The sequence below is a fragment of the Gopherus flavomarginatus genome, chromosome 7 (genome assembly GCF_025201925.1).
Source record: "Gopherus flavomarginatus isolate rGopFla2 chromosome 7, rGopFla2.mat.asm, whole genome shotgun sequence".
NCBI classification, from domain to species: domain Eukaryota; kingdom Metazoa; phylum Chordata; order Testudines; family Testudinidae; genus Gopherus; species Gopherus flavomarginatus.
The window spans coordinates 115,410,240-115,437,723 of NC_066623.1; the positions used below are offsets into that span (position 1 = coordinate 115,410,240).

Below are 27,484 nucleotides of genomic sequence, written 5' to 3' on the forward strand. Positions count from 1 at the left end.
GCCTCATCTGTGCCCGTAGCGGGGGGCGGCTTACTGTTGCCTCTGGTACCCAGTGTTCTGACAGGGCTGACCGTTGAGCCACTGATGGTGCACCTGGGGCTTGGTGGTATGCCCACGGTGTCCAGAAGGATCAGTGATAAGGCCCTTGCTCGTGGATTGTATGACCCGCACCGGCGGTGCTGGGAGTTGAGGCCGTGTTGACTCCGTCATTGCCAATGAGCTCCCTTGCTGTGGAGAAGGTCTCCGGCGTAGAAGGGAGGGCAAGCTCAACCACAGCATGAGCTGGGGAGCTGTCAGGCACCGGACTCAATGGCCCTTGTGGGATCGGAATCAATGGTATCGCGCTTGGCGGAGCCGCAGTCTGTGGTGCCACAGTCGACGGTGCCGTGGCAGATGACGGTGCCGGACGAACCGTCTTGGAAGAGCGTTCCTTCTGTGGAGCTGAAGTTGGAGCACTATGTTGCTTCCCGGGTCTCAGGGACAGGGAATGGTGCCAAGCAGATGTCGGTGCCGGCAAGGGTCAGTGCCGGGACTCCTTCTCGGTACCGGAGCGGGCCGGGGCCGGAGGGGCGCTCCTTACAGAAGCAGTCTATTGGGCACTCGGTATCAACACTGCAGGACTAAGTGCCGACTCCATGAGGAGCTGTTTCAATCGAAAGTCTCGCTTCTTCTTCGTCCTTGGTTTAAACGACTTGCAGATGCAGCACTTATCAGCAAGGTGGGATTCCCCTAGGCACTTGAGGCAGGAGTCGTGAGGATCCCCTACTGGCATCGGCTTTTGGCGTGCCGAGCACCGCTTGAATCCCGGTGCCTTGGGCATGGGCCCGCACCAGGGTGGAGGAAAGGGGCTAATCCCCGATCCCCCCTTAAACTATGTACACTAACTATGAATAGAAGTACTAACACTAACTATAACTACCAGAACTCGAACTATACACACAGTAAACAGCAAAGAACTACGAGTAGTTAGGGAAGTGGAGATCAGCAAAGCCGCGCTCCACTGTTCCAATGACCGTCACGGATGGTAAGAAGGAACTGAAGGGCCGCTGGGTCGACAGGGGTATGTATCCAGTGCCATAACGGCACCACTCCAGGGGGCGACCCAGCCAACCCACCGAGTGTTGCTAGGGTAAAAATCTTCCGACGAACGTGCACGCGGCGCACGCACACCTAACTGGAATCAATATGAGCAAGCACTCGAAGAAGAACTGGTTTTGTAGTTGGCAAGCCATTCACAGTCTTTGTTTAGTCCTGAGCTGATGGTGTCAAATTTGCAGATGAACTGAAGCTCAGCAGTTTCTCTTTGAAGTCTGGTCCTGAAGTTTTTTTGCTGCAAGATGGTCACCTTAAGGTCTGCTATAGTGTGGCCAGGGAGGTTGAAGTGCTCTCCTACAGGTTTTTATATGTTGCCATTCCTAATATCTGATTTGTGTCCGTTTATCCTTTTCCGTAGTGATTGTTCAGTTTGGCCGATGTACATAGCAGCGGGGCATTACTGGCATATGATGGCGTATATTACATTGGTGGACGTGCAGGTGAATGAACCGGTGATGTTGTGGCTGATCTGGTTAGGTCCTGTGATGGTGTCACTGTTGTAGATATGTGGGCAGAGCTGGCATCGAGGTATGTTGCATGGATTGGTTCCTGAGGTAGAGTTACTATGGTGTGGTATGTGGTTGCTGGTGAGAATATGCTTAAGGTTGTCGGGTTGTCTGTGGGTGAGGACTGGTCTGCCTCCCAAGGCCTGTGAAAGTGTGGGATCATTGTCCAGGATGGGTTGCAGATCACTGATGATGCGTTGGAGGGGTTTTAGCTGAGGACTGTATGTGATGGCCAGTGGAGTCCTGTTGGTTTCTTTCTTGGGTTTGTCTTGCAGCAGGAGGCTTCTGGGTACATGTCTGGCTCTGTTGATTTGTTTTCTTATTTCCTTGTGTGGGTATCATAGTTTTGAGAATGTTTGGTGAAGATCTTGCAGGTGTTGGTCTCTGTCTGAGGGGTTGGAGCAGATGCGGTTGTACCTCAGTGCTTGGCTGTAGATGATGGATTCGTGTGGCGTGTCCAGGATGGAAGCTGGAGGCATGAAGGTAGGCATAGTGGTCGGTAGGTTTTCGGTATAGGGTGGTGTTAATGTGACCATCACTTATTTGCACCGTGGTGTCCAGGAAGTGGACCTCCCATGTAGATTGGTCCAGGCTGAGGTTGATGGTGGGGTGGAAGCTGTGGAAATCGTGGTGGAATTCTTCCAGAGTCTCCTTCCCATGGGTCCAGATGATGAAGATGTCATCAGTGTAGCGAAGGTAGAGAAGGGGCATGGGTGGATGAGAGCTGAGGAAGCGTTGTTCCAGGTCAGCCATAAAAATGTTGGCATATTGTAGGGCTATGCGGGTGCCCATAGCGGTGCAACTGATCTAGAGGTATATATTGTCACCAAATTTAAAATAATTGTGCATGAGGATAAAGTCACAGAGCTTAGCAACCAGTTGTGCTGTGGCATTAAATATAAAGTGTACAGTGCTCACTTTCTATTTATTTTTGATTACAAGTATTTGCACTGTAAAAAACAACAGAAATAGTATTTTTAAATTCTCCAAATACAAGTACTGTAGTGCAATCTCTATCATTAAAGTTGAACTCACAAATGTAGACTTGTGTACAAAAAAAAAACTGCCTTAAAAATAAAACAATGTAAAATTTTAGAGCCTGTAAGTCCACTCAGTCTTACTGCTTGTGAAGCCAATTGCTAAGACAAAGAAGTTTGGTTACAAATGCAGGAGATAATGCTGTCCAACGTCTTGTTTACAATGTCACCTAAAAGTGAGAACAGGCATTCGCATGGCACTGTTGTAGCCGGCATTGCAAGGTATTTACGTGCCAGATGCACTAAAGATTCATATGTCCCTTCACGCTTCAACCACCATTCCAGAGGACAAGCATCCATGCTGATGATGGGTTCTGTTCAATGAGAATCAAAAGCAGTGCGAACCAACACATGTTCATTTTTGTTATCTGAGTCAGATGCCACCAGCACAAGAATGATTATCTTTATTGGTCGTTCGGGTTCTGTAGTTTGCCCATCAGAGTGTTGCTCTTTTAAGACTTCTGAAAGCGTGCTCCACAGCTCGTCCCTCTCAGATTTTGGAAGGCACTTCAGATTCTTAAACCCTGGATCAAGTGCTGTATCTACTGTGACAGACCCAGGCCACTGGGGTACAGGAGTCTGGTAGAGGGCAAATATACTGGTCACTAGATGAGTAGTTTTCTGTTCCCTGAGTGACCAGAGCAGGGGCTGCACTGGAGTAATCAGGAACCTGCTAGAACCAATTAAGGCAGACAGGCTGATTAGAACACCTGCAGCCAATCAAAGCAGGCTAATCAGGGCACCTGGGTGTAAAAAGGAGCTCACTCCAGTCAGGCAGGGGGGAGTCAGAGGAGAGGAAGTGCGTGTGAGGAGCTGGGAGCAAGAGGCACAAGGAGCTGAGAGTGAGAAGGTGTTTGGAGGAGGCCTTGGGGAAGTAGCCCAGGGAGCTGTAGCTGTCATGCAGCTGTTACAGGAGGCACTATAGACAGCTGCAATCCACAGGGCCCTGGGCTGGAACCCGGAGTAGAGGGTGGGCCTGGGTTCCCCCCAAACCTCCCAACTCCTGATCAGACACAGGAGGAGCTGACCCAGACGGTGGGGGAGATCACTGAGGTGAGCAAATCTGCCAATAAGCACAGGACCCACCAAGGCAGAGGAGGAACTTTGTCACACTATTCTTAGAAATCTCACATTGGTACCTTCTTTGGGTTTTGTCAAATCTGCAGTGAAAATGTTCTTAAAACAAACAACGTGCTGGGTCATCATCCGAGACTGCTGTAACATGAAACATAGGGCAGAATGCGGGTAAAACAGAAAAGACGGTTACTTACCTTTGTAACTGTTGTTCTTCGAGATGTGTTGCTCATATCCATTCCAGTTAGGTGTGTGCGCCGCGCGTGCACATTCGTCGGAAAACTTTTACCCTAGCAACTCGGTGGGCCGGCAGGTCGCCCCCTAGAGTGGCGCCATCATGGCGCTTGATATATATCCCTGCCGGCCCACCCGCTCCTCAGTTCCTTCTTGCCGGCTACTCCGACAGTGGGGAAGGAGGGCGGGTGTGGAATGGATATGAGCAACACATCTCGAAGAACAACAGTTACAAAGGTAAGTAACCGTCTTTTCTTCTTCGAGTGATTGCTCATATCCATTCCAGTTAGGTGAATCCCAAGCCTTATGTAGGCGGTGGGGTCGGAGTGAAATGTGGCAGAATGAAAACTGCTGAGCCAGAGGCCACAGCCTCTCCTGACTGTTGAACCAGGGCATACTGCGAAGCAAAGGTATGGACCGAGGACCAATGGAGCTGCGCGACAGATCTCGTGGGTAGGAACACGAGCCAGCAAGGCGGCAGATGAAGCCTGAGCCCTGGTAAACTGCACGATGATGTGGCTTGGGGAAAATATGAGCCAAATCATAACAAGTTCGGAAGTCTGCCATCACCCGAGATGTGATCCTCTGAGAGGAAAACAAGCAAGCCCTCCCTTTGGCCCGCTACCGTGACAGAGCTGGGGCACCTTACGAAATGGTTCTGGCAGCGCAATATAAATGCGAGCACTCCACAGATGTCCAAGGAGTGCAATGGTTGTGCCCATTGTGTTGAGCTGTGGGTAACATGAAAGGCCGAAACCACCTTAGGGAGGAAAGCCGGGTGCGGTCATAACTGCACCTTGTCTTTGTGAAACCTAGTGTACGGCGGAACCCTCGTAAGAGCTCTGAGCTCGGAGACCCGTCTGGCCGATGTAACAGCTACGAGGAAAGTTTGTCGTCCAAGACGGGTATATCAGAGGGCCAGTCGTGAACGGCTCGACTGGGGGAGACATAAGTCTGATTAAAACTAGGTTGAGGTCCCAGGTTGGGGCTGGCGGCGCACCCGAGGGTGCAAGCTCTCCAAGCCCTTGAGGGATCTCGAACCCATAGAGCATGAGAACACGGAACGTCCACCTTAGCCTGGCTGGAAGGTAGAGATGGTTGCTGAGTGTATCCTCAGCGATGATACTGCCAGGACCTGCCGCTGAAGGCCAGAGGTAGGCCAAATAGAGGGGGTCGAGACCTCAGCAGGAGCAAGATCGAGCGTATTGCAGCTGTAGAAGAAATGCTTCCACCTGGCCCGGTACGTTGACCAGGTGGAAGGCTTCCTGTCACCCCGGCTCAGTTACGCAGCGGCCACACCGTGAGGCGAAGAGGCTGCAGGTTCGAGTGACGAAGCCTGTTGTTGCCCTGAGTGATGAGGACTGGGTGGGGTGGCAGGGTAATTGGGTCTGTTATTGACAGGCCGAGCAACGTGGTATATCAGTGCTGCCTGGACCACTCTGGAGTGATCGTGATGATGCGCGCTCTGCCCCTGCGGAGTTTGAGCAGGACCTAATGAACCAGTGGGAACAGTGGGAAGGCATAATGGAGTTGGCCTTTCCACGGCATCAGGAATGCGCCCAAGACCGATCCTGAGGAGAGACCTTGGAAGGAGCAGAACATCTGGCATTTTCTGCTCTCTCGGTGAGCGAACAGGTCTATGTGAGGAAACATCTCCGCTTCTGGACAGCAGAACGCCTCACATGGGGCAGAGTGATCACTCGTAAGACAGGAAAGACCTGCTGAGCCCAAGCGCCAAGACGTTCCGAACGCCTGGGAGAAGGGACGTCACCAGCTCCATCGAGTAGGCCATGCAAAAGTCCCGGAAATGGATGGCCTCCTGACAAAAAAGTGGGGGGGAGGACCATGTCCCTCCCTGGATACTTATGAAGCACATGGCCGCTGTGTTGGCTGTAAACACCGAGATACAACGGCCTCGCAGCTGCCGCTGGAACCCCTGGTACGCCAGGCGGACTACTCTCATTTTTGGGGCATTGATGTGGAATGCCAGCTCCCGAGAAGACCAAAGGCCTTAAGCTCGGAGGTGACCGTGAGCACTTGAGCAGAGAGACGATGCGTCCGTCGTCAGGGGCAGTGAGGGCTGGGGCGGAGGAAACCGCCTCCCTGCCCACACCAGGGAGGGAGTTAGCCACCACTCTAGGGAGCCTAAGGTGCTCGAGGGAACGGTGACTACCATGACCATTGGCTCCCTGTCCGGGTGGCACGCCGAGGTGAGTCGGACTTGGAAAGGACGGAGGCGGAGCTTGGCATGTTTGGTTACCAACTTGCGGGCAACCATGGACCCAGGAGACTGAGACAAGTACGAGCCGAGGTCGTTGGGAAAGCCTGCAGACCTCAGATGATTGTTGCCATCGCCTAAAACCGCAGTTGTGATAAGCAGGCTCCGGCTAGGTAGGAGACCAAGATAGCTCCTAGGAAGTCCAACCTCTGCGTGGGAACCAGAGTGGATTGCTCTATAGTGATCATCAGGCCTCGACCTGTGAATAAGACCGTGACGATGCCCACGCGCTGAGTGGTTTGTGTCTCAGAGTCTCCTCGGATAAGCGAATCGTCCAGATACGGAAAAACGCATATCCGACATCAGCGAAGGTAGGCGGCGACTATGGCCGTAAACCAGAAGTACTGACAGTCAGCTAGAAGGCGGAGGTATCTCCTGTGCGGAGGGAAGATGGCGTAGCGAAAGTACGCGTCCTTCATATCCAGGGCGGCATAGTAGCCCCCAGGAGGCAAGGATGGAATAATGGTTCCCAGGGATACCGTGCAGAACTTCAACCTTATCCTAAACCGGTTGAGTCCGTGCAGGACTAGGAAGGTCTGAGACCTGCGTTCGAGTGGGGAACTAGGGCATAACGGGAGTAAAACCCCTTGCCCCTTTCGTCCATCAGCGTCTGCACCTCTTGTACGAGGAATTGCTCGTGAGAGGGGTCCCTGAACGGGGACAGGGCTGGAATAAATTAGAGGTGGTATCTATGCTCCACCGTGCGCAGGATCTAGCGATCTGAAATTAACTAGGGCCACGCCAGGAGAAAGCGGGATTGGGATCCCGGTCTGTGACTGGTACACCGCCCTCAGGCGCACCTTGGAAGGTTCGTCTGCGACCGCCTTGGCCTCGCCGTTTGCCAAAGTCCTGTCTCTGGCTAGGCACAGAGTATGGCGGGTGGGGGCAGAAAGGCCTGCGTTTGGTCGCTGGCAAATGCATGCTGAGAGAGCGCATTAGGACCCTATCGTCCATTAGGCTTGGCAGCCTGGGGCTGTCTTTGCCGCGAAAGGCCTTTGCCACAAAGGGTAAATCCTGAATGGCATACTGCAGCTCCGGCCGGAGGTTTAAAACCTGGAGCCATGAGATGCACCTCATGGCGACACCAAAGGCCAGAGTCCTGGCTGCAGAGTCTGCTGCATCGAACGAGGCCTGGAGGGATGCTCTGGGTACCTTTTTCTTTTCCCCCGTCCTCCAAGACGGCAGCGAACTCTTGGCCGGTTTCGGGGCTGGCGCCCGCTGGCCATCATATCAGAATCGTGGTCCTGAGCATAAGATCTGCGCATGTGGGATGACACGCATGCGTGTCCGGATGGCCATGGAGGTACTAAAAGAAGGCACAGGCAGAGTCTCTGACTCTATCGGACCTTGCCCAACTCGGCACCGGGAGCCGGCACCGGGATGCGTACCGGTACCTGGAACGAGATCCAGACCCGCAACCAGAATGGTGCCTGGAGGTCGACCGAGATCTCGAGGCTCGGGGAGAGGCTACAGGAGTCAAGGTACCTGACGCGGTGCCGGGAGTCGGAACGGTGCCGATAGCGGGTCGGCGAATGGGATACCGACCGGTGCAGCGAGTGCGACTAGTACCGATGAGGAAAACAGCACCGGGACTGCAAGTGGTGTCGGGCGTGCCGACAGGATCTGGAGTGTCTGCGGGACCGTGATCATGAACGGTGCCGCTCTGCTGTGCTGACAGAGGATGGTCACATGAAGAGACTGTATTACCCGCACCGGCGGTGCCGGGGTCAGGCAGCATCGACTCTGTCATGGCAATGAGATCCCTCGCTGTTGGTAATGCCTCCAGCATGGAGGGAACAGCAGGCTCAACCACAGTGCATACTGGGGAGCTGTCAGGCACCGGATTCGAAGGCCCTCATGGGACCAGGATCGACGGTACCGAGGTCGTCAGAGCTTCGGTGGGCGTCGGTGCCGGGCGATCCGAGTTAGATGAGCTGTGTGGCTGCGGTGCCGTCGGCACGGAAGCAGCAGGAGCAATAAGCTCAACCACGGCGCGCGCCGGGGAGCCGTCAGGCACCGGATTCCACGGCCCTTGTGGGACTGGAATCGACGGTGCCGACGTTGTCGGTGCCTCAGAGGTGTCGGTGCCGGGCAATCCGACTTAGACGAGCTGGCTGCGGCGCCGTTGGCACGGAAGCAGCAGGAGCAGTAGCTCAACCACGGCGCGTGCCGGGGAGCCGTCAGGCACCGGATTCTACGGCCTTTATGGGACCGGGATTGACGGTGCCGACGTCGTCGGTGTCGCAGCAAGTGTCGGTGCGGGGCGATCCGACTGAGACGAGCTCTCTAGCTGCGGTGCCGTTGGCACGGAAGCAGCAGGAGCAATAGCTCAACCACGGCGCGTGCCGGGGAGCCGTCAGGCACCGGATTCTATGGCCCTTGTGGGACCGGGATCGACGGTGCCGACGTCGTCGGTGCCGCAGCAGGTGCTGGTGCCAGGCGATCCGACTTAGACGAGCTCTCTGGCTGCGGTGCCGATGGCACGGAAGCAGCAGGAGCAGTAGCTCAACCACGGCGCGTGCCGGGGAGCCGTCAGGCACCGGATTCTACGGCCCTTGTGCGACCGGGATCGACGGTGCCGACGTCGTCGGTGCCGCAGCAGGTGTTGGTGCCAGGCGATCCGACTTAGACGAGCTCTCTGGCTGCGGTGCCGATGGCACGGAAGCAGCAGGAGCAGTAGCTCAACCACGGCGCGTGCCGGGGAGCCGTCAGGCACCAGATTCTACGGCCCTTGTGCGACCGGGATCGACGGTGCCGACGTCGTTGGTGCCTCAGCAGGTGTCGGTGCCGGGCGATCCGACTTAGACGAGCTCTCTGGCTGCGGTGCAGTCGGCACGGAAGCAGCAGGAGCAGTAAGCTCTACCACGGCGCGTGCCGGGGAGCTGTTAGGCACCGGATTCCATGGCCCTGGGGGACTGGAATCGACGGTGTCGATGTCATCGGTGCCTCTGCAGGTGTCGGTGCCGGGCCATCCGACTTAGGCGAGCTCTCTGGCTGCGATGCAGGTGGCACGGAAGCAGCAGGAGCAGGGGGCTCTACCACGGCGTGTGCCGGGGAGCCGTCAGGCACCAGCAGGAATTGTAGGCTCTCTCAACCTCGGAGGAAGGGAGCGGTGCCGAGTCGACTTCGGTGCTGGCGACGGCCGGTGCCGAAAGGCCTTGGCAGTACCGGCGGAGTCCGGTGCCGAGGAGGCGCTTCTGCCAGCCGCTTGATCATCGCTCGGCGCCCAAGGTGGAGGGGTAAGTGAAAGTCCCGCTCCTTTTTGTTCTCGGCTTAAAAGCCTTGCAAATGGGGTACTTAGCTGTCAAGTGATTCCCTGAGGCACTTCAAAAAGGAGTCGTGTGGATCTCCCTTCGGCATCGGCTTCTGGCAGGCCGAGCCCATTTTAAAACCCGGTGAGCCGTGCATGGGCTCCGGCACCGGGTTCATGGAAGGGGCTACTTCCTGAACCCCGCTAACAATTATCAATCTAACTATGTTAGCAGAGAAAAAACGTATAACTATACAAATATATATATAAAGGAATTATAACTGTATAACTATATACGAGAACTACGAGTAGCTAGGGAAGTGGAGGTCAGCTAAGCCGCGCTCCACTGTTCCAACGACCGACACGGGCGGTAAGAAGGAACTGAGGAGCGGGTGGGCCGGCAGGGATATATATCAAGCGCCATGATGGCGCCACTCTAGGGGGCGACCTGCCGGCCCACCGAGTTGCTAGGGTAAAAGTTTTCCGACGAATGTGCACGCGCGGCGCACACACCTAACTGGAATGGATATGAGCAATCACTCGAAGAAGAACAGGGGACATACTATTCTCCCCCAAGGAGTTCAGTCACAAATTTAATTAACACATTATTTTTTTAACAAGCATCATCAGCATGGAAGCATGTCCTCTGGAATGGTGGCTGAAGCATTAGGAGCATATGAATGTTTAGCATATCTGGCATGCAAATATCTTGCAATGCTGGCTACAAAAGTGCCATACAAACGCCTGTTCTCACTTTCAGGTGACATTGTAAATAAGAAGCGGACAGATTATCTCCAGTAAATGTAAACTAACTTGTTTGTCTTAGCGATTGGCTGAACAAGAAGTAGGACTGAGTGGACTTGTTTTACATTATTTTGTTTTTGAGTGCAGTTATGTAACAAAACAAAAAAAACATTTATAAATTGCACTTTCACAGCAAAGAAATTGTACTACAGCACTTATATGCGGTGAACTGTAAAACACTATTTCTTTTGTTTATAATTTTTTTACAGTGCAAATATTTGTAATAAAAAATATACACGTTGATTTCAGTTACAACACAGTCGTGCAGAATGCAATGCCATCCACAGCCTCAGAAACCACCCTGATATTATCATTAAAGAGGCTGATAAAGGAGGTGCTGTTGTCATCATGAACAGGTCTGACTACCAAAAGGAGGCTGCCAGACAACTCTCCAGTACCAAATTCTACAGGCCACTTCCCTAAGATCCCACTGAGGAATACACTAAGAAACTGCAACATCTACTCAGGACACTCCCTACACTAACACTGGAACAAATCAACATACCCGTAGAGCCCCGACCAGGGTTATTCTATCTACTACCCAAGATCACAAACCCGGAAATCCTGGACGCCCCATCATCTCGGGCATTGGCACTCTCACTGAAGGACTGTCTGGATATGTGGACTCTCTACTCAGACCCTATGCCATCAGCACTCCCAGCTATCTTCGTGACACCACTGATTTCCTGAGGAAACTACAATGCATTGGTCACCTCCCAGAAAACACCATCCTAGCCACCATGGATGTAGAGGCTCTCTACACAAACATCCCCCACACAGATGGAATACAAGCTGTCAGGAACACTATCCCTGATGATGCCACAGCACAACTGGCTGTTGAGCTCTGTGCCTTTATACTTACACACAACTATTTCAAAATTTGATGACAATATATATCTCCAGATCAGTGGCACTGCTATGGGCACCCGCATGGCCCCACAATATGCCAATATCTTTATGGCCGACCTGGAACAACGCTTCCTCAGCTCTCGTCCACTCACGCCCCTTCTCTACCTACGCTACATTGATGACATCTTCATCATCTGGACCCATGGGAAGGAGACTCTGGAAGAATTCCACCACGATTTCAACAGCTTCCACCCCACCATCAACCTCAGCCTGGACCAATCTACATGGGAGGTCCACTTCCTAGACACCACGGTGCAAATAAGTGATGGTCACATTAACACTACCCTATACCGAAAACCTACCGACCGCTATGCCTACCTTCATGCCTCCAGCTTCCATCCCGAGCACATCACACGATCCATTGTCTACAGCCAAGCACTGAGGTACAACCGCATCTGCTCTAACCCCTCAGACAGAGACCAACACCTACAAAATCTCCACCAAGCATTCTCAAAACTACAATACCCACATGAGGAAATAAGGAAACAGATCAACAGAGCCAGACATGTACCCAGAAGCCTCCTACTGTAAGACAAACCCAAGAAAGAAACCAACAGGACTCCACTGGCCATCATTTAACAGTCCCCAGCTAAAACCTCTCCAACGCATCATCAGGGATCTACAACCCATCCTGGACAATGATCCCACACTTTCACAGGCCTTGGGTGGCAGGCCAGTCCTCGCCCACATGCAACCTTCCAACCTGAAACATATTCTAACCAGTAAGTGCACATCGCACCATAATAACTCTACCTCAGGAACCAATCCATGCAACAAACCTCGATGCCAACTCTGCCCATATATCTACACCAACCACACCATCACAGGACCTAACCAGATCAGCCACAACATCACCGGTTCATTCACCTGCACGTCCACCAATGTAATATACGCCATCATATGCCAGCAATGCCCCTCTGCTATGTACATCGGCCAAACTGGACAGTCTCTACGGAAAAGGATAAACGGACACAAATCAGATATTAGGAATGGCAATATACAAAAACCTGTAGGAGAGCACTTCAACCTCCCTGGCCACACTATAGCAGACCTTAAGGTGGTCATTCTGCAGCAAAAAAAACTTCAGGACCAGACTTCAAAGAGAAACTGCTGAGCTTCAGTTCATCTGCAAATTCGACACCATCAGCTCAGGATTAAACAAAGACTGTGAATGGCTTGCCAACTACAAAACCAGTTTCTCCTCCCTTGGTTTTCACACCTCAACTGCCTGATTGAACTAACCTCATTATCTCTAGCTTGCCTGCATATATATACCTGCCCCTGGAAATCTCCACTACATGCATCTGAGGAAGTGGGTATTCACCCATGAAAGCTCATGCTCCAAAACGTCTGTTAGTCTATAAGGTGCCATAGAATTCTTTGCTGCTTTTACAGATCCAGACTAATAAGCTTACCCCTCTGATAGTTACAACACAGAATACAATACATATGAAAATGTAGAAAACATCCCAAATATTTAATAAATTTAAATTGGTATGCCATTGTTTAACAGTGCAATTAAAACTGCGATTAATCGCAGTTGATTTTTTTAATCGTGATTAATTTTTTTGAGTTAATCGCATTAGTTAACTGCAATTAATTGACAGCCCTAAAACAAAGTACTTCTTCACACAATGCACAGCCAACCTGTGGTACTCTTTGACAAGGGATGCTTTGAAGGCCAAAACTGTACTGGATTCAACAGAGAATTAGATAAGGTCCATCAATAGCTATTAGCCAAGACATTCAGAGATGCAACTCCATGCTCAGGGTGTCCCTAAGCCTCTGACTGCCAGAGGATGGATCATTTGATGATTGCTCTGTTCTGTTAATTCCATTTGAATCATCTGGCATTGGCCACTGTCAGAAGACAGGATACTGGGATAGAAGGGCCATTCTTATGTCAGGAGTTTCCCACTCTCCCTTACCTTTGTACAGAACTCCCTGGACAAAGTAACAGATAGCTTTTCAGTTAGCATAAGAGTGTAAATCTGAGGTGCCATGCTCCCAACCAAAGACTGAACCATCAGGCCAGTTATGGAAAGAAGGTGAGTTTGAAGTGAAACACACCATATAACAAATGAGAGTAAGGGGAAGTTAATAGTAATGAATATACTTCAGAAGCTAGAACTGTAGACAATTGATAAGGGAAGCAAAGGAAAACAAGGAGAAATCTATGGACAGCAGCATTAAGGACAATGAGAAAGAGTTTTAAAAATATATTAGGAACAAAAAAGAATCATAACAATGGTATTGGCCCATAATAGATGTAAATGATAGAATCATCAATAATGCAGAAGTGGCAGAAGTGTTCAATACATTCCTCTGTTCTATGTTTGGGAAAAGAACAAATGATGTAGTCATGTAGTATGATGATAAGAACACTCTTTCAATTCCACTAGTATCTCAGGAGTACGTTAAATAGAACCTAGTAAAGTTAGACATTTTAAAATCAGCTCGTGTGGATAACTTGCATCCAAGAGTTTTAAAAGAGATGGCGGAGGAGCTCAGTGGACTGCTAATGCTGATTTTCAGAAAAGTCTTGGGACACCAGGGAAGTTCCAGAAGACTGGAAGAAAGCTAATGTTGTGCTGATATTTAAAAATGGGATGACCTGGGTAATTAGAGGCCTGTCAGTCTGACACGATCCTGGGCCAGATAATGGAGCAGTTGATACAGGACTGTTAGTAAAGAATTAAAGGAGAGTGTGATGAGGTGTACAAAACCCACACTGGGCTCGAAGGGGTTAACGGATAACACAGAGCCATGATAGCTCTGCCCCTCCAGGCCTGCAAAGCATGCTCCAGCTGCAGAGGAAGCTTAAAAGGGAGCAACTCCATTCAGAAGTGGTCAGGGCTGCCCAGAGCAGGAGGCAAGTAGGGCAACTTGCCCCAGGCCCTGGGTCCCGCAGGGGCCCCTTGAGCCGCTCCGGGTTTTCCGCAGCAGTTCTGCGGCGGGCCCTTCACTCGCTCTGGGTCTTTGGCGGCAGGTCCTTCAGTGCAGTGAAGCACTCGCCGCAGCCTCGGAGCACAGCACCGCAAGCAGGGGTGTGTGAGGGGGAGCAATCAGCAGCGGGTCCTTCCCTCCAAGGGGGACCTGCCACTGAATTGCCACTGAAGACCCGGCCCTGCCCCAGGTGTCCTGAATCCTCTGGGCAGCCCTGGAAGTGGGAGGGTGGGGAGGAACTCCTGGACAAGGGCGTGGAAGAAAACTCGCTGAGTGGAACAGGACTGCACACTGAACCCGCGAAAGGCTGAAGGTTTACTTGTCTTTTCTTTTGTTACCTTGTATTGGACTTGGAGCTGGGGGGAGGGGTAGGTGGTAGGAAGTGACCCAGGGAGCGAAACTCTGAGGGCACTCCAGGGAGCTGGAACGGAACCTGGTGGAGTGGAAGGGCCCAGGCTCCCCTTCCAACTGCCCCGGCTGCAGGAGGGGCACAAGCCACATTCCAGTCTCACTCACCTCCGATATGAAGAGGGCAAGGACACTGCAAAGCCAAGGTGAAGCTAACCCGTCCTTGGGTGATGAACGGAACTGAAAGGCCCTCTCTCTGAGACACGATACTGGGTGCGCTACCCAATAGGCCACCGGGCTCTATTAGAGAGGGTACTATAATGAATGCCAAACACATGGGTTAATGGAAAACAGATCCTGTCAAACCAACTTGAATTTTTTTAGTAAGATTACAAGTTTGGTTGATAAAGGTAAGAGTGTCGATATTATAGATTTCTGCAAGGAGCTTCACTGAGCACTGCACATCTTGATTAAAAACCTAGAAGGATATAAAATTATCATGGCACACATTAAATGGATTAAAAGCTGGCTGACTGATAGGTCTCCATGTAACCCTCCCTTCGTTCTTGTCCCTTTGTATTTAATATTTTTATCAATGACCTGGAAGAAAACATAAAATCATCCCTGTTAAAGTTTGCAGATGACACAGAAATTGAGGGAGTGCGAAATAACGAAGAGGACAAGTCACTGATACAGCGCGATCTGGATTGCTTGGTAAGCTGGTCACAAGGAAACTATGCCTTTTAATATGGCTTATATATAAGCGTATACATCTAGGAACAGAGAATGTCAGCCACACTTACAGGATGGGGGACTCATCCTGGGAAGCAGTGACTCAAAAATATTTGGGGGTCATGGTCGATAATCAGTTGAACCTGAGCTCCCAGTGCAATGCTGTGGCCAGAAGAGCTAATGGGATCCTGGGATCCATAAATGGGGGAATCTCAAATAGGAGATAAGACGATATTTTACCTCTGTGTCTGGCACTGGTGCGACTGCTGCTGGAATCCTGTGCCCACAATTCAGGGAGGATGAAGGTAAATTGGAGAGGACTCAGAGAAAAACCATGAGAATGATTAAAGGGTTAGAAAACCTGCCTTACAATGACAGACTCAAGGAGCTCAGTCTATTTAGCTAAACTAAGGCCTGGTCTACACTACACGTTTAAACCGATTTTAGCAGCGTTAAACTGATTTAACGCTGTACCCATCCACACTACAAGGCCCTTTATATCGATATAAAGGGCTCTTTAAATCGGTTTCTGTACTCCTCCCTGATGAGAGGAGTAGCACTAAAATCGGTATTACCATATCGGATTAGGGTTAGTGTGGCCGCAAATCGACGGTATTGGCCTCCGGGCGGTATCCCACAGTTCACCATTGTGACCGCTCTGGACAGCAATTCGAACTGGGATGCACTGGCCAGGTAAACAGGAAAAGCCCTGCAAACTTTTGAATTTCATTTCCTGTTTGCCCAGCGTGGAGCTCTGATCAGCACGGGTGGGCATGCAGTCCCAAATCCAAAAAGAGCTCCAGCATGGACCATACGGGAGATACTGGATCTGATCGCTGTATGGGGAGATAAATCTGTTCTATCAGAGCTCCATTACAGAAGACGAAATGCCAAAGCGTTTGGAAAAAAAAATCTACAGGCTACACAGTGCTGCGTGACAAGCGTAACGGGAAGCCAGAGACTCAAATGGACGCTCATGGAGGGAGGGAGGGGGTACTGAGGACTCCAGCTATCCCACAGTCCCCAGCAGTCTCCGAAAAGTATTTGCATTCTTGGCTGAGCTCCCAGTGCCTGTAGGTTCAAACACATTGTCCGGCGTGGTTCAGGGAATAGCTCGTCAATTTACTCCCCCAGCCCCACGTGAAAGAAAAGGGAAAAAAAACTTTTCTTGACTTCTTTCAGTGTCATCCTATGTCTACTGAATGCTGCTGGTAGACGCGATGCTGCGGCAGTGAAGAGAAGTATCCGCTCCTCTCCCCTCCCTGGTGGCAGACAGTACATGCTTGATAACTGCTGAATACCCCTGGCTGGCCTCAGGGGCGCCTGGGTAAAAATAGGAATGATTCCTGGTCATTCCCCATAGATGGGACAGAACGGCTGGTAACCGTCTTCATCATAGCAACTGGGGGCTGAGCTCCATCAGCCCCCTCCCTTTCATGTGAAAAGAAAAGATTCTGTCCTGCCTGGACTATCATAGCACCAGGATGCTGGGCTCCTCTCCCCCGCATCGCTTAATGTCCTGCCTGGACTGTCATAGCACCAGGAGGCTGCCTCCCTCTCATTTTATCTTAGTAACAAGTCACTGTTTCTTATTCTTGCATTCTTTATAACTTCATGACACAAATGGGGGGGACACTGCCATGGTAGCCCAGGAAGGTTAAGGGAGGAGGGAAGCAACGGGTGGGGTTGTTGCAGGGGCACCCCCTGTGAATAGCATGTAGCTCATCATTTCTGCAGGATCTGACACGGAGCAGCTGTGCTCTCTGGTACACTGGTTCTCTAGTACTCTTACCCCAAATTCTAGGCAGGACTGACTCTATTTTTAGAAACCATAAAGGAGGGATTGACTCGGGGAGTCATTCCCAGATTTGCTTTTGCGCCCCCGGCCGATCACAGCCAGGGGCACCCATGATAGCAGCAGACAGCACAGAAGGACAGATAACTGTCATCTCATTGCCAAATTACACTGGCAGCAGATGGTACAGAACAACTGGTAACCGTCTCTGCTATCATGCAAAAGCAAATGAATGCTGCTGTGTAGTGCTGGAGTATCACCTCTGTCCACGGCATCCAGTACACATACGGTGACTGTAAAAAAAAAAAAAAAAAAAAAAAAAAAGCTGAATGGGCTCCATGGTTGCCGTGCTATGGCGTCTGCCAGGGCAATCCAGGGAAAAAGGGCACGAAATGATTGTCTGCCGTTGTTTTCCCGGAGGAAGGAATGACTGACGACATTTACCCAGAATCACCCGTGACAATGATTTTTGCCCCATCAGCCACTGGGCTCTCAACCCAGAATTCTAAGGGGCGGGGGAGACTGCGAGGACTATGGGATAGGTACGGGATAGTTACCCACAGTGCAACGCTCCTGAAATCGACGCTAGTCTCGGATCATGGATGCACACCGTCGAATTAATGTGCTTAGTGTGGCTGCGTGCACTCGACTTTATACAATCTGTTTTACAAAACCGGTTTATGTAAAATCAGAATAATCCCGTAGTGTAAACGTACCCTGATTCTGGCAGCCTGGGAAAGAGGTGCACAGATTCCAAGGCCAGAAGGAAGCATTGTGATCATTTAATCTGACCTCTTGTATAACACAGGCCAGAGACCTGCCCCACAGTCATTCCCAGGGCAGAACTTTAGAAAAACGTGCAGTCTTGATTTTTAACATTGCCTGTGAGTCACCATGACCTTAGTACATTGTTCCAGTGGTTAATTTCCCTCCCTGTTAAAAATGTATGCCTTATTTCCAGTCTCAATTCATGTAGCTTTAACTTCCAGCCATTGGGTAGTGTTTTACCATCCTCTGCTAGACTGGAGAGCCCATTGTCAAACATTTGTTCCCCATGCAGGTACTAAAAGACGGTAATCAAGTTGCCCCTTAACCGTGTCTCAGGGTACGTCTACACTACGGGATTATTCCGATTTTACATAAACCGGTTTTATAAAACAGATTGTATAAAGTCGAGTGCACGTGGCCACACTAAGCACATTAATTCGGCAGTGTACGTCCATGATCCGAGGCTAGCGTCAATTTCTGGAGCGTTGCACTGTGGGTAACTATCCCGTACTTATCCCATAGTCCTCGCAGTCTCCCCCGCCCCTTAGAATTCTGGGTTGAGAGCCCAGTGGCTGATGGGGCAAAAATCATTGTCACGGGTGATTCTGGGTAAATGTCGTCAGTCATTCCTTCCTCCGGGAAAGCAACGGCAGACAATCATTTCGCGCCCTTTTTCCCTGGATTGCCCTGGCAGATGCCATAGCACGGCAACCATGGAGCCCATTCAGCTTTTTTTTTTTTTTTTTTTACAGTCACCGTATGTGTACTGGATGCCGCGGACAGAGGCGATACTCCAGCGCTACACAGCAGCATTCATTTGCTTTTGCATGATAGCAGAGACGGTTACCAGTCGTTCTGTACCATCTGCTGCCAGTGTAATTTGGCAATGAGATGACAGTTATCTGTCCTTCTGTGCTGTCTGCTGCTATCATGGGTGCCCGTGGCTGAGATCGGGCGGGTGCGCAAAAGCAAACCTGGGAATGACTCCCCGAGTCAATCCCTCCTTTATGGTTTCTAAAAATAGAGTCAGTCCTGCCTAGAATTTGGGGTAAGAGTACTAGAGAACCAGTGTATCAGAGAGCACAGCTGCTCCGTGTCAGATCCCGCAGAAATGATGAGCTAAATGCTATTCACAGGGGGTGCCCCTGCAGCAACCCCACCTGTTGCTTCCCTCCTCCCTTAAACTTCCTGGGCTACCATGGCAGTGTCCCCCCCATTTGTGTGATGAAATAATAAAGAATGCAGGAATAAGAAACAGTGACTTGTTACTGAGATAAAATGAGGGGGAGGCAGCCTCCAGCTGCTATGATAGTCCAGGCAGGACATTAAGCGGTGCGGGGGAGAGGAGCCCAGCATCCTGGTGCTATGATAGTCCAGGCAGGACAGAATCTTTTCTTTTCACATGAAAGGGAGGGGGCTGATGGAGCTCAGCCCCCAGTTGCTATGATGAGGACAGTTACCAGCCGTTCTGTCCCATCTACGGGGAATGACCAGGAATCATTCCTATTTTTACCCAGGTGCCCCTGAGGCCAGCCAGGGGTATTCAGCAGTTATCAAGCATGTACTGTCTGCCACCAGGGAGGGGAGAGGAGCGGATACTTCTCTTCACTGCCGCAGCATCGCGTCTACCAGCAGCATTCAGTAGACATAGGGTGACATTGAAAGAAGTCAAGAAAAGTTTTTTTTCCCTTTTCTTTCACGTGGGGCTGGGGGAGTAAATTGACGAGCTATTCCCTGAACCACGCCGGACAATGTGTTTGAACCTACAGGCACTGGGAGCTCAGCCAAGAATGCAAATACTTTTCGGAGACTGCTGGGGGACTGTGGGATAGCTGGAGTCCTCGGTACACCCTCCCTCCCTCCCTCCATGAGGGTCCATTTGAGTCTCTGGCTTCCCGTTACGCTTGTCACGCAGCACTGTGTAGCCTGTAGATTTTTTTTTCCAAACGCTTTGGCATTTCGTCTTCTGTAACGGAGCTCTGATAGAACAGATTTGTCTCCCCATATAGCGATCAGATCCAGTATCTCCCGTACGGTCCATGCTAGAGCTCTTTTTGGATTTGGGACTGCATGCCCACCCATGCTGATCAGAGCTCCACGCTGGGCAAACAGGAAATGCAGTTCAAAAGTTCGCCGGTCTGTTCCTGTCTACCTGGCCAGTGCATCCAAGTTCGAATTGCTGTCCAGAGCGGTCACAATGGTGCACTGTGGGATACCGCCTGGAGGCCAATACCGTCGATTTGCGGTCACACTAACCCTAATCTGATATGGTAATACCGATTTTAGCGCTACTCCTCTCGTTGGGGAGGAGTACAGAAACCGATATAAAGAGCCCTTTATATCGATATAAAGGGCCTTGTAGTGTGGATGGGTACAGCGTTAAATCAGTTTAACGCTGCTAAAATCGGTTTAAAAGCGTAGTGTAGACCAAGCCTCAAACTCAGACAGAGGAGGAGGGCGAGGGCCTTTTATTGGGCTAGCTTCTATCGGTGAGAGATTAAATACCCCAGTGCAGGGCCTGGGGCAGGGCATGCTCCCCAGTGAGCTTTCCCCATGCCCGGGGCAGGACATGGCAAGAGAGTGAGGTCATTAAATGGGAGACAGGAAGGGCAACTGAACAAAACAGCTAATCAGATTCTGCACAAAGTGCTGCCAAATGCACAAAGAGACAAAACTTTCCTTGCTAGCAGTTGTCACAAATGTGTCCCTCCAGCAGAAGACGATGTTTTCATGACAGGACTCTCCACATTAGTGCAGTTGCATCCCAGACTCTGCTAATGGTGACACAGCAAAGCCCTGGGCTCATTCCATTCTACAGAGTGCAGCTTCCTGCTACCTCCCTGGAGATAGCTCTGCTCTACTGCCACATTCTGTGACTCACCAGGACGTCGCCAGCGGGAGTCCCCTACACACCTGAATTAAATTCCTGTGACGTGTAACAGCAGCGTATGGAGAACATGCAAGAGCAGAGAGCTGAGCATCTCTCTCTGGCTGTTTTGTACCAGAGCAATGGAGGCAGCAATGCCCATGGTGGCTTGCTGAGGCCTGGCATGCAGCATCCATGTTCTCCAGCGCAGCCTGCCCTAGGCAGGGCTCAGCAATGATTCTGCGGCAGGAGCACTGAGCTGAGCTAACTGGCCGTGGCCAGGAAACAGTCCTTGTCTGTGAGGAAGAGCTGAGCACCCCGGTGGCTCTGCAGCAGCCACACAGCACTGTGGGCTGTGGCATTAGATCGCAGTTGGATGTAGGGTCAGAGGTATGCTGGGCACTTCACAGCTCAAGTAAGAACACGGGTCCTGCCCTGAAGAGTTTCTACTGTAAAGTGATCGTGGCAAGGCACTGGGGAGACAAAAGCACGGAGCTCAGCACGAGGCAGGAACATACAGAGCAGAGTTCTGGGGCTGCCTGGGTCAGACAATCCCAGCGGGCCCGTTCCCAGGCAGCTCTGCATTTAGGGGACTCAGCGGGACGGTGGAGAATCTGACAGAGGAGAGGGGGGCTGTATGGCATGCAGCGCCAGGGAGGACTCATGGGTAGCATGGACGGGGCAGGAGATTGTTCAGGGGGAAGCAGACAGAATACAGAACCGGAAGAGGAGCGTGGCTGGCAGGGAGGAGCCCTGGAAGCAAGGACCAGGTGTCTGGAATGGATGTAGAGAGGATGGGAAGCCTGCGGCATGGGGCGAGGAGCTCAGAATGGTGGGAGCTCTGGTTTAGCTATGATGGCTGGACAACCTGGAAGAGCTGTAGGAAAGAGCAGAACATTGCACATGGCCACAGGTGTGGGGTAGATCCTAGGGTCATTTCCACATGTGGCAACAGAAGCCCTGCCAGTGGATGGGCTCAGAGGTTGAACAAGGAGAGTTGCCACAGCCCACTATTTACCTATCACAGGTTACCTAGCTGGCCTCCATCACAGGGGATCTTGCACCCCAAGATAGTTCTCTTCACAATGCCCATCAGGAAAGGAAGCTCCCTTATTCAGTGGCTACGCAGGGAAACTGAGGCACAGAGGGACTGAGTGACTTATCCAAGGTGTCTTCATACATGAACATCTGTATCAGGAGCTGAACCCAGCTCTCTCAAGTCTCAGCTTAGCACCCCTAAGCACTGAGCCATCCTTCCCTTTGCCAGGCCCCTGTCCCCTCACCATGCCCGAGAGTTGGCAAACCACAGGAGATACCTTTAAAAAGGCCAAAGCCAGGTCTACACTAGGAAAGTTTAGCTATATCAGCAAACACTTCAGGTGCAGACACAGCTCAAACTGGCAAAAAGGCACCATCACCCGTGTAACTTACACCAGTTCCCTGACTGAAGTAAGCTATACCAGTGTGACGAAGTGGGAATGTTCTTGCTGTGAGATGTGAATGCTGAGTGGGGAGTATTGACGTGGGAAGGTTGCAGAGGAGTTGTGCTGGGACGGCCTGCCTTGGGGAAGGGAGCATACCTGAGCCTGTAACCTGAGAACCCAGGAGGGGGTTGGAGGCCAGGTAACACCTCTGCCCAGGACACTGGACAAAGGCTGGGGGAGGAGCCGGAGGAAGGCTGAGTGAGAGGCTGGGGGGAGTTTTCAGTTTTGGAGCTGGCTGGGAAATGGAGAGGGGCACCCAAACGGGGCTGTGGCCTCCCTGGGGGCCCCAGATGGACCTAACTAAAGGGGGTCCTGTTGTCTGTACTGGCAAGACTTGTCTTGGACTGTGTTCCTGTCGTCTAAATAAACCTCTGTTTTACTGGCTGGCTGAGAGTCACATCTAACAGCAAAGTGTGGAGGAGGGGCGGGGGGGCAGGACCCTCTGGCTTTCCCAGGACCCCGCCTGGCCGGGCTCGCTGTGGGAAGCGCATGGAGGGGCAGAGGATGCTGAATGCTCCAAGGAGAGACCCAGGAGGTGAAGCCCTGTGAGCTTCTTGCCCTGAAGACAGTCTGCTCCAAGGGAGAGGAGGCTCCCCAAAGTCCTGCCTGGCTTTGTGGGGAGCAGTTCCAGAGCATCGCCCAGGTACTTCGTGACAATCAGCAACACCATTTTTACGCCAGTATAACTGTGTCTACACCAGGGATTTTATCAGTATAGAAATGCTGCAAAAGTCACACCCCTGCCCAAGATTACTGTCTCACTAAAAGTTTCTAGTGTAGATCTGGCCTCATCAAATACTCCTGTATAGGTGGAAGGACGTGTGTATATATTAGTTTGTGGCTTCACAGCCAGCAGGAAGACAACATGCATCAGCAAAGTCCTCTCCTGCACATTTCTCAGGAGGAGCGGAGAGGAGAGGATCACATGACAAAAAGTATATTGGTTAGAGTAATAAAATAGATGGAAAAATCCTTCCAGCCCCCATCGAGAACATCTCCCCAGCACCAGTGCATGATTTAGCCCATTCTAGTTTACATTTATCTGTAACTTTTCCATCCTTTACTTTGGCCTCCAGCACTAGCTCTGCGAGGGGGAAGGAATCACACCCCCGGGTCTGCCAGAGGACTTTCCCAAGCAGCCTGTACCCATTTGTAACATACATTATGCTTGAGAGTGTCCCTGGAAGTGTAAGTGTAAACATCCGGCTGCCGTGTGCTTGGCAGTGGCGTGGAGCCCAGCCACCCTTGGCCCATGCTCCTCCACAGGAAAAGCAATATCCATGATCACCAGTTTCACAGTCCTGGACTCAGGAGGCTCAGCTAGCACCGGGCGCCTCACCTCCTTTATGGCAGACATCCGGACGCTCTCGTAGTAATGCAGTGGTGCATTTGGTGAATTCATGTCATAGCCAAATCCAGCTACTGCTACCTCATCACAGTTGTGCAGTGCCATGGTGATGGCGACACTTCCCAAGGTGGGGATGTTCTGAGGTGGGGAAAAGAAGGAATAGACAGTTAGTTGTCATCCTCCGAACTGATTTCCAGTGAATGGCTCTGGGACAGATATTGCCTCTGCAGGGCATTCAGCCACATCTGCACCTCAGCTGCCAAGTGCCAACTCTCAGAGTCAACAGCCTCTGGATCTGTAGAGAAACGCAGGTCTCCTAGGCACAACACCACCACACCCAGCTTGCCAGGTAGCTGCTCCCTTCCCAGCCAGCCAGCGCCACCCGAAACACCCAGCTACAAGCAGAGGCTCCTGCTCAGGTGACCATGCTCGGCCTTTCCTGCACGAATACAGCGATTCACGCACAGGGTTAAACCTCCCTTCTCCAGCCGCTGGATCTTGGTGCTAGGACAGTGAGTACTGCTGGGAGAGGAAGCACGAAATAGGTCAGTTCTTTGCTGGAAGTGGGTAAATTTGTTTTCAGAGATTAAAATAGCCATAAGCATGGAGCGGCTGTTCTAAATCCAGGAGCAGTTCTCAGATAACAGAGGGGGAATACTAATGCGGAATGGGGACCGTAACACAAGGGATTCTGGGGAGTCTCAACTTCAGCAGCTTTCAAAGCAGTTGAAGCAGGTGCTGCTGCACTGGGGGGAGGGGGAGAGCAGAACTGGGCCAGCCAGGAGTACCCCTTCCTCACCAGCATCCCTGCACAGTTCTGGATTGGGGGAACCCCCCATTAGGGGGCACTAGGACTCCCCAGCCATGTGGCCTTAGAGAAAGAACTGCAGGGAGGAGCCAGCCAGAGATTCAAGTCAGCAGAGCAGCTGCAGAACAGTCCACGCAGGGAATGAGAACACAGAGGGTGTCAGAGTGTTTCCTGCATTTTCACTTCAAACAGTCTCCCCCGTGGACTGATCAGTTTGACCCAACACTCTCTTCTCATTACCCCCCCTCTCTTCGTCTTTCCATTCTGCTCCTAAATGCACCCATCCAAAGACTGAAACCACAAAGAAACGGGCAGGGGAAAACACTCTACGCCCCCATAGGACAGCCAGGTCGAAAAGGGGACCTGACAGCATCCGGCCAGACCAACTGACTGGACTCCCAAAGTCTGCTTACTGCATGTGGGGGAGGTGCTGGGTCATCACCTGTGCCAGCCCCTACTCAGCCTGGGCCATCTCCTACCTGCATCGGGTGGCTGCAGCTCCCAGCCCTGGCTCCACAGGTGAGTCCCTCCTGGTAGGAAAGAGGGGAAGAGCAGATGGGGGAACGCGGGAAGGAGAACGAGCAGGGGGCATGGCCTCAGACAAGGCGGGGCGGGGTAGGGCATGGGCAGGGCCTTAGGGGAGGAGGCAGGGCAGGGAAGATTCCCACACTGCTGCTGGAGTGTCCGGTTTTTAAATTTTGCAAAGTTGGCAACCTGAGTTCCCCAGTGTGTTGTATTGCTCTCACTACCCCGGTTTAGTTAAAACAGCACAACTGCCACGTTTAGCCAGGCCTCAGTGATGTCCTCATGCAAGGTGAGTAAAGTCACTGCTTGACAGAGCTCCCCAGGCAGGTGCCTATTGCTCAGTAGCCCAGCTCTTCTCAAGCTCAAGAGACTGTGAGAGATTGATTTATTCTGCCCTCTCTTTGGCATCACTGTCCTGGCAAAGAACTATTCAATGTGACCAGCGCTTGCCACACAAAGACTTCCCCCGACCTGCTCCTCACGGAGCAGCACCTGAGAGCACAGCTCCTTGGCTCAGGCAGGATGGAGGGCACAGCAGTTTATTGGGACTTGTAGTGTATTGGAGGTACCTGTGAAAGGGCAAAAACTGCAGGTGACTAAAATAACATTTATTAAACTCAGACTCGCCTAATGCCATTAGAAAGGTGTCCACTTGAAACAAACAGGGAACCTGAATGTATTTTTTCCAAGCTCCCCAGCAAAGCATCCAGACACGGGAGGGGACTGTCCCGCTCTACTTGGCACTGGAGAGGCCTCCGCTGGAGCACTGAGAGCCAGGCTTCAGGAAAGATGTGGACAAACTAGAGAGAATCCAGAGCAGGGCAACAAAGATGGTAAAAGGTTTAGAAACCCTGATCTGACCTATGGAGAAAGGTTAAAAAACCTGGGCCTGGTTAATCTTGGGGAAAGAAGGCTGAAGGGGGTGACCTAATGATAATCTTCAAATAGGTTAAGGGCTGTTATAAAGAGGACAGTGATCAATTGTTCTCCACCTCCAGTGAAGGCAGGACAAGCAGTAATCAGCTTCATCTGCAGCAAGGGAGATTCAGGTTAGGATTAGGAAAAACCTTCTAACTCTAAGGGTAGTTAAGCTCTGGGACAGGCACCAAGGGAAGTTGTGGAATCCTCATGATTGGAGGGTTCCAAGAACAGGTGAGACAAACGCCTGTCACGGATGATCTTGGTCCTGCCATAGCCCAGAGGACTGGATGTGAGTTCTCGAGGTCCCTTCCAGCCCCACAATTCTATGTACTTCCCATAAAGCCCTGTCCATTAGTAACACTAGTTCCATTCATTGCAGTGTCACACGCACACGTTGTGTGTTAGCAGCAGGAAAATAGTTACGTTCATGAGAACACAAAGCTGTTAAAGAGTCTGATGGCCGGACTCTGCCCCCACTTACCTGGGCCCCACTCCGATGGGGTAATAATATAAATGTATGGAGATACACCTATCTCAGAGAGCTGGAAGGGACCCTGAATCGTCATTGAATCCAGCCCCCTGCCTTCACTAGCAGGACCAAGTACTGGTTTTGCCCCAGATCCCTAAGTGGCCCCCTCAAGGGCTGAACTCATAACTGTGGGTTTAGCAGGCCAATGCTCAAACCACTGAGCTATCCCTCCTCCCTCTCACCCTGTGGCCTTTGCCTGCAGGGATTTTTATTGGCCAAGTAAACAAATAAGAGCAAATGTTCTGGTATGAAATTTATAAACTGATGAGAATTGATCATCACACACAATCTTCACTGGGAATTTCCAAACTCTCACAATTTTACATTTTTTAGACACAATTCTGATTCTGTTTGCATACAGCTTGTTAATATACAGATTCTAGTAACAGAAGTATCAGAGGGGGAGCTGTGTTAGTCTGGATCTGTAAAAAGTGACACAGAGTCCTGGGGCACCTTATAGACGTATTGGAGCATGAGCTTCCGTGGGTGAATACCCACTTCGTCAGACGCATTCACCCACGAAAGCTCATACTCCAATACATCTGTTAGTCTATAAGGTGCCACAGGACTCTGTGTCGCTTTTTAGTAATAAAAGGTGAATTTTCTCCTGGTCACAGAAATTTGAGCGAAGTACCTATTTGGGTGTAACTTGTACAATTCCTGTATTGTCCCTGTCATGAGGATTTCTGAGCACGTCTTTGGCTGCTCCTCTTTAAACCCCAACAAACAACCCCCAAAGATTTCTTGTTTTCTAACATTACACCAGCAACATCTGTCTAGTCCCATTACACTAAGAACTGACCCACAGTCTTTAGAAAAATAATTGTGTATGCCCCTAAAATAACATAAAATTAGAAGACTTGACTCTGTGGCAGCAGCTTTTACATTAACTAAGCAGCAATGTCTATATCAGGGGTAGGCAACCTATGGCACGTGAGCGGATTTTCAGTGGCACTCACACTGCCCGGGTCCTGGCCATCAGCCCTGGAGGGCTCTGCATCTTAATTTAATTTTAAATGAAGCGTCTTAAACATTTAAAAAACCTTATTTACTTACATACAACAATAGTTTAGTTATATATTATAGACTTAGAGAAAGAGTCCTTCTAAAAATGTTAAAATGTATGACTGGCATGCGGAACCTTAAATTAGAGTGAATAAATAAAGATGCGGCACACCACTTCCGAAAGGTTGCCAACCCCTGGTCTATATAGTTCCCTTGCAACAT

At 51.0% G+C, this 27,484-nt stretch overlaps 1 protein-coding gene across 15 annotated transcripts in view; it reads right to left on the bottom strand.

The window, feature by feature from the left end:
- The window catches only part of ST3GAL3 (ST3 beta-galactoside alpha-2,3-sialyltransferase 3), a 464,990-nt gene that overhangs the window by 24,335 nt on the left and 413,171 nt on the right, over positions 1–27,484 (bottom strand). For 14 of the 15 annotated variants that reach the window (XM_050961194.1, XM_050961191.1, XM_050961192.1 and 11 more), the window contains one exon: positions 23,466–23,612. The exons of the other annotated variant lie outside the window; for it this stretch is intronic. In XM_050961194.1, the coding sequence (XP_050817151.1) occupies positions 23,466–23,612 (147 nt within the window). The remainder of the gene's footprint in view (positions 1–23,465; positions 23,613–27,484) is intronic. 15 annotated transcript variants of the gene reach the window in all.